At 50.4% G+C, this 7,588-nt stretch overlaps 1 protein-coding gene across 1 annotated transcript; it reads right to left on the bottom strand.

Annotated features, from left to right (window-relative positions):
• Positions 1–2,280: 2,280 nt before the first annotated feature.
• LOC127582765 (immunoglobulin lambda-1 light chain-like) lies at positions 2,281–5,623 on the bottom strand. Its single transcript, XM_052038338.1, has 3 exons — positions 5,532–5,623; positions 5,077–5,427; positions 2,281–3,021 (listed from the first exon to the last, which is right to left on the bottom strand). Exons 1-3 carry the CDS (start codon positions 5,575–5,577, stop codon positions 2,699–2,701), a joined length of 720 nt encoding a protein of 239 aa, XP_051894298.1. The 5' UTR covers positions 5,578–5,623; the 3' UTR covers positions 2,281–2,698.
• Between the last annotated feature and the right edge of the window lie 1,965 nt (positions 5,624–7,588).

A 7,588-nucleotide genomic window follows, 5' to 3' on the forward strand; every position in this document is an offset into this window, starting at 1 on the left:
ATCAAGATCCCCCAGCAATGCTGATCTCTCAGGTGACCTACTCTCTCCATCGCAACTCTTTAAACACACCTATGGGATCTCTCGGGATTTTCCTTAACTCTGCCTGCCAGATCCATCTCATACCATCAGGTTACCCTCTGATATCCTTCGTAAGTGTCCTCCTACATTTGAGATAGTCATAGAGGGTTTCGCTCGTTCCAGATTGCCTAAACCAAATGTATGCTTCTTTCATTTTCCTGACCAGAGCCTCAATATCTCTCCTCATTCAGGATCCCCTGAACTTGCCAACCTTGCCCTTCACTCCGCACTCTTGATATCACACTTTTAAAGTCTTCCCACTTGCCAGTCATTCCTTTTCCAACAAAGGAGTCTCACCCAATCGACCTCTGCAAGATTCCACGTAATTCCTCCAAAATTGGCCCTGCCCCAGTTTTAGACCTTAACCCGTGGACCCATCCTATCTTTCTCCAAAACTATTGTAAACATAATGGGATTACGATAAGTGACTGAAGTGCCCCCGGACTCTCACTTTCGTCACTTACCCTACCTCATCCCTCAGAGGAGGTCCAGTGCTGCGCCCTCTCTGGTAGGGTCTTCCATGTATTGGTCAAGGAAACTGTTGGACACATTGAACAAACTCCACCCCACCCAAGCTGGTTGCACCATGTGTGGCCCAGTTAATGTTGGGGAAGTTAAAATCACCCACTCATACAACCCAACTACTCTGACAACTGTCTACGATCTCTCTCTGCATGTTATTATTTATTTTACTATTCATTATTGCTCACTACTTAATAATTTTGTAACTTTCTGTAATTTTATGTCTCATGTCTTGCACTGTACTGCTGCCCCAAAACAACAAATTTCACGACATATGTCAGTGATAATAAACCTGATTCTGATACTGATCTGCTCTCCTAATTCCTGCAGATACTGGGGGAGGGGTGCTATAATACAGCCCATTAAAGTGATCATCACCTTCTTGTTCCTAAATTCCACCCATATGGCCTCACTGGATGATCCCCCAAGAAGATCCCCTCGAACCTCTGTTGTTGTGTCCCCCTCCCCAGAAAAGCAGCACGCCCCCCCTCCTTTACTGCCCCTCTGTCAGGCCTGCAGCATCTGTGTCCTGGAACATTGAGCTACCAGTCCTGCCCTTCCCTCAGCCATGCTTCTGTTCTGGCAATAATATCCCAGTCGCAGAATTAATCCACACCCGGAGTACATCCGCTTTACCTGTTCATTCTCTCACATTGAAACAAATGCAGTTTAACCCAGTGATTTTGCCTCTCCCTTTACTGTTCTCCTGGCCACTAAACTTTCTCCCACTGCCGACAGTATTTTCCCCTGACTTCTTATCGGCCTCTCTGATGCTCAGGGTCCAAACCCCCTACCAATCCAGTTTAAAACCTCCCGAGCAGCACCAGCGAATCATTCTACCAGGATATTGATCCCCCTCCAGTTCACGTGCAACCTGTCCCTCTGGTGCAGGTCACCTCTACCCGAGAAGAGATCCCAATGATCTAAGAACCTGAATCCTTGCCCCTTGCACCAGCTCCTCAGCCTTGCATTCATCTGGCCCATCTTTGTATTCCTGTCCTCAACAGCACGTGGCACTGGGAGAAATCCAGAGATCACTTCCCACGGGGTCTGCTTGTTAACTTCTTTCCCAACTCCCTATCCTCACTCCACAGGACCTCATCCATTTTCTACCCGTCCTTTGTACTAATGTGCACAACGACCTCTGACTGTTCGCTCTCCCACTTGAGAATATTCTGCAAGCGCTCGGACACATCCTTGACCCGGCAGCTGGGAGGCAACACACCGTCCTGTCTGAATGCACGTCTTCCTACTGAGCCCGAGGGCCGGTTACAGTGCCAGTAACTGCTGCTGCTGCCCACAGAAAGATCACGCCCCCCCCCCCAACAGTACCCATGGAGGTAAACCTGTTAGAGAGGGGAAAGGCCACAGAGAGCCCTGCACTGTCCCGCAACTCTCCTTTCTTGGTGGTCAACCAGCGACCTGCTGCCTGTACCTTTGGTGTGACCACCTCACGAAAACCCGTATCGATGATGCTCCCAGCTCAGCAATGGAACATTCCGTCCTCCGTTCCTGATATTCGGTGTCCAAGGCTGCCGCAGAGGAGCGGTTTCCTCCCACTTCACGGAAACAGGACACGGACCGGAGTAGAGAGACGAGTCTCCTCCCACCTCCCACCCAGTGTCAGGATGGGAAGAGCACGTAAGGTAACGAGACCCACACACGGAAATCATCCCTGCACTGATCATCTTTATTGGTAGTTAATCACCGTTACCGTCTGTCAGTCTGATACATTTATTGGTAGTTAATCACCGTTACCGTCTGTCAGTCTGATACTGATGACGAATCATAAAAACATTCATTAATTATTTTAATTAGATCCATCCCTGGTGCCAGAGAAAACCATTCAACGGCTGAAATTTCCGATGAAGCCAAGTAACTGGTCACTTTAACCCCGTGTAGCCTCTCGGTGGGACCAACAGAACTAAAGCAGCCTCGGGTACAAATATTCCAAGAACACGGTGGAAACCACAGAGAGCGGAACAGAAGCACAGAGTACAGTGAAGAGCGAGCGCACAGAGTGGGAGAGGGGGTGAAAGATGCAAGGCAGTGATCTCCCGGTAATCAGGGAGCAAACACGCCCGCAGCCGCGCTCTGTTCAACAGCTGGATTGTGCGACTGTTGCGGATATTTTCGAGGCTGCTCCTTGTTGAACTGTGCAGGAGTACACCCTCCCACTGCTCCAGTCTGTGCCGGGCACCGTAAGGTAGCTGCTGAGACTGAAGGTGTTGTCCGTGTTCCGCCTCACCGCGCTGGTTTCCACGTGACTACTCGTCGGACTCCCGTCCACTGTCCAGCTGACGGCAGGGAAGCCCACCGACAGTTTACTGACCAGGCAAACTAAGGTGCCCGCTCCTTTAGTGGAGATCTCCTCGGCTGACGGTCCAAGCAGATTTACTGAAGGGTCCGGGAGCTGCTGAGCTGGAACGGGAATAAGAGAAGACGTGTTTCAGGTCACGGAAGAGCTCGCGTCTTTTCAGTTTGATAGAAACGCGAGTGAAAGGTTCCAGCTTTCTATAGTGGGGCCCGAGTCTCACTGAGGGACAGGGCAGTGTCCATGGAGGACAGTGCATGTTGGTCAACACTGAAGAACGATACGTTTGAGGTCAAGTTCTCATTTTTGGGATCCTCCTGGTGACTCGCCGGTTTCCAGCATCACTCGCTCGGTGACTTCACCTGCAGCTCCCGGGGTCTACCCCGGCCTGTGCCACAGGAGCTGATTCGGGGAGAGTCCCCCCTGAAGTTTCACTTGGCCTCAGTACCTCTGGTTCGTGAGGGGAGGGATCCATGATCTCACTTCCGACCACCAATCAGTGACCCCTCTCTCTGGAACCAGGGATTGCCAGTGGAAAATCTACTCCAACTCATGAGGTCCTTTGGCACCGAGTCATTAACAGACTTGAGACACACCGGCACCAGCAGCGACCCCGCGTCAGTTTAATGTGCCCACTCACGGTGCCACCAGGGACACGTTGCTCCTCTTCCCTTCGCCTCACCCACCCATCACTGATGCCCCCGCTGTGCCACCCACTGCTGTCGGGAGAATAAACCCATCTCACACTCTGCACTGCCCCAGTGGGCGAAGGCACAAGGTGCGTGGTCCTGAGCTTCATGGAGCAGGACAGGGCAGGTCGCTCTGTGATCTGGGATGATGTCGAGGGATTCGGCTCCCACTCACTGTGGGGGAGGGGAGGTGGGATTCTCCCCAGACGCGGAGCTCCGGCCTCAGTCGGTGCAGCGATCGCAATCATTGAGCAGCGGTTCCCCAAAAGGAGCAGCGCTCAAGGAAATAGATGGCAGGAGAGAGGAGGCAAGGTCGGGGCAATGGGAGAGGGGCTTTTATTGGATGTGTGTCTGCAGGAGAGTTCCACCCTCACTGGGAGGATTGGAGGTTCAGTGAAAGTCCGAGGGAGGTTTCGCTGGAGGATCCTGATACAATAACTTGAAACTTGTCTTTCTCCTGTCTTGACAACTGTGGGCTGTCTTCAGTCTGCAGTGGCTTGTCCCCAGTGAGACTCCGGGCCCCACTTTAGGAAGCTGGAACCCCACACGTTCGCTTCTTCCAAACCAACACAAAAGCGGACAAACTAACCGGACGGAGACCGCGCAAATTCACACAGAGAGGGAGAGTTCGTGTCCGAAACACAAAATTGAAGAGCAGATGTCAGGGACACAGCACACGGCACCAGAAATTGCACAAATTCACACAAAGGGTGAATTCATGTTTTATCAGTAAATTGAACTAAAAAGAGAAATGTGGTCGTGAAAAGACGGTAACGATTCTCTGAACACAACTCTATACAGTAGAACTGGCGCTGGATACGGAACACGATTGGATTGTAAATCAATATTTTTACAATGAAACTCGTCGGGAAACAATAAGGTATCAATTATTAATTGCCAGGTGACCGTGATCATGCGGTTAGTAACTACAGGAGGGATTTCATTATAGGAAGGATGTGGAAGCATTGGAAAGGGTGCGCAAGAGATTTACCAGGATGCTGCCTGGTCTACAGTGCATGGATTATGAGGAGAGGCTAAGGGAGCTATGGCTTTACACTTTGGAGAGAAGGAGGATGAGAGGAGACATGATAGAGGTGTACATAATATTAAGAGGAATAGATCGACAGCCAGCACCTCTTTCCCAGGGCGCCAGTGCTCAATACATGAGGGCATAGCTTTAAAGTAATGGGTGGGAAGTTCAAGGGAGAATATCAGAGGGAGGTTTTTTTACCCAGAGTGGTTGGTGCATGGAATGCGCTGCTTGGGGTGGTGGTGGAGGAAGGTACATTGGTCAAATTCAAGAGATTGTTAGATAAGCATATGGGGGAATTTAAAATAGAGGGACATGTGGGAGGAAGGGGTTTGATCGTCTTCGGCGAGCTTTAAAGGTCGGCGCAGCATTGTGGGCCGAAGGGCCTGTATTGTGCTGTACTTTCAATGATTCTATAATTCTACGATTTCCCAGACACTCACCTGTAACAAAGAGCTTGGTCCCTGGGCCGAACACATAAGTATTTCTTGATGAAACCCACTTCATGCAGTAATAGACGGCAGCGTCATTCACCTCCGTGCTTTTTATGATCAACTGGTAAACGGTGCCGGCACTGTTGACTGTCGGCGTGAAACGGTCGCTGCTAAACCCTGACCCATAGCTCGGGGAGCTGCCACTGTAATAGAGGATCCATTGTGGAGATGTTCCCGGTGTCTGCTTGTACCAGTAAACATAATAGCCATCTTTGGTCCCGATGTTACATTCCAGCGTGGCCGTGGCTCCTGGATTCATCGACACGGTCGGAGGCTGAGTCAGAGTTTGGGACTCTCCAGCTGCAAAAGAGCAGGGATTCAACTTTAACCATTGACTCTTTAATGTGACCCCAAGAGCCCCCATCAGCAACCGCTGGCTGTGCAGACTTGCTGCCTGTACTTACAGCCCAGCCACAATGCCAGAGACCAGAAAAAGCACAGCGTCCGCATCGTTGCTGCCCGTCAGCTTTCTGCCTCCCTTCAGCCGCTGTATCTGTGACAGACTGTGGCCGCCGCAGCCGATGGAACCCAGTTATAGAGCCATTCACACCAGGGAGGAAATCCATGCAAATCAGGGCGACTGACACTGACCAACCAGAGCAAGGATCTGAAACCCTCCCATTCGCCGTCAGACACTGTCGGCTTGAGGCGGTGACACTGTCAGCAACTGACTGATCTGTTCAAAACAACCCGTGAATGAGCAGGTCGCTCATTGTCTGATGTTTCCCACTTTCTCCCTTCATTCCCCTGATTCAGTTGTTGCCGCACTCCACCCCTCAGTCCAGAGATGCCCCTCACACCTCCAGTTACAACAGGGGAGGACACTGCAGGCTTCCTGTTCCCACATCAGTCATTCAGACATTGAGATCAAACCCACCCTGACAGATTGAAGGTTTGAATTCGGTCTAAATGTGGGGATGAAATCTGGTCTCAGTATCAGTGAACTGTTGGATGGCCCGAAACACTGGAAGACTCACTTACCCTTTGGGGGAGGGAACCTCCCATCTTTACCCGGTCTGTGTCCGTCTCCAGACCCACAACATGTCCCCAGAGTCCCAGTGAGCTTACGCAAGCATTTGGCTTCAATAAAGACTCAAGGAATTAAATAGGTTACTTGGGTAAGTCAGGCAATAAGGCATTGACGAGTAATGGTGTTTTGAGTATCGTCTTGTTCATTGAGATGGTCTGATAAAAGCAGGCCTGGCAGTGACTTTCACAGCCGTGGGAAAGGGCATCTTGGGCAATGTGGGACCTCGAGATGCTTCTCGTTTCCTGGACAACCACAGGTACAGGAATTGTTGGCAGCTGGAGGAGCTCACGCTCTGGGGTTTGGAGATCGGGCAACAACAATCCATCCCCAAGGCTGAAGGTTTCATGTGCAGCAGGTTTCAGGAGGTGGTCATCCTGCAGCTGAAGTGAGTGCAGGCAGCGAGGTTCAGGTGACTGCCGGACAGACAGAGAAGAGCCAGTAGATTCGTCAGGAGACCATTAAGGATACCCTGCTCTCTAACTGTATGATATTCAGAGTACTGATTAGGGAGAGTCTTCCCCTGGGGATGGAGACACGGCCATAGAGGTGGGTCAGTTATGCAGGGAGAGAGGTAAATGGTCTGGAGAGAAACAGGAGAAGGGATTTTATCATCTGTGGTCACAGACACGATTCCTGAGGGTTTGTTATCTCCGGGGTGCCTGGTGTCAATGATGTCACTAAACAGTATTTTTTTATTCCCAATAAACTTTACTCATCATAAAGAACAAACTATATCCAACAATAAAGTAGTGCAAACCTTTACATTCCTGTACGGATCAATAATTAGTGTTACCTTTTATTTTTAAACCCACAGCACCGATGCCACTGGTGTGGCTCCCTGGGGTGATACCCCAGTCCCATATTCACACCACTTAAGGGGCTTCCTCATCTGACCCCGCCGCTCCATTTCCAGTGCCAGAAGAACCCTAAACTGCTGTCCTTCCCCACCAAGCCTTTGCGTTGGCTGCACCCAGCTTCAGTACATCCCTCAGCACGAACTCCTGCAGCCTGGAATGTGTCAGCTGGCAGCATTCCCCTTTGGACATCTCACAGTGCTGGGAGACCAACAAGTTTGTCACTGAACAGTTTTTTTTAATCAAAATAAACTTTATTCATAATAAAAGAAACTACATACAATAATAAAACAGTTCAAACCTTTACATTCGTGTACAGTTCAATTCTTATTGTTACCTTTTTATATATAAAAAACACAGCACTGATGCCACATGTGTGGCTCCCTGGGGTGATACCCCAAACCCATATTTACAACATTTGAGTGGTTTCCTCGCCTGAACCCGCCCCTCCTTCTCCTGTGGCACAAGAACCCTAAACTGTCGTCCTTCCCCACTGAGCTCTCGCGTTGGCTGCACCCAGCTTCAGTGCGTCCCTCAGCATGTACTCCTGCAGCCTGGAATGTGCCAGTCAGCAGCA

Source organism: Pristis pectinata, chromosome 24 (genome assembly GCF_009764475.1).
Source record: "Pristis pectinata isolate sPriPec2 chromosome 24, sPriPec2.1.pri, whole genome shotgun sequence".
Taxonomy (NCBI): Eukaryota; Metazoa; Chordata; class Chondrichthyes; order Rhinopristiformes; family Pristidae; genus Pristis; species Pristis pectinata.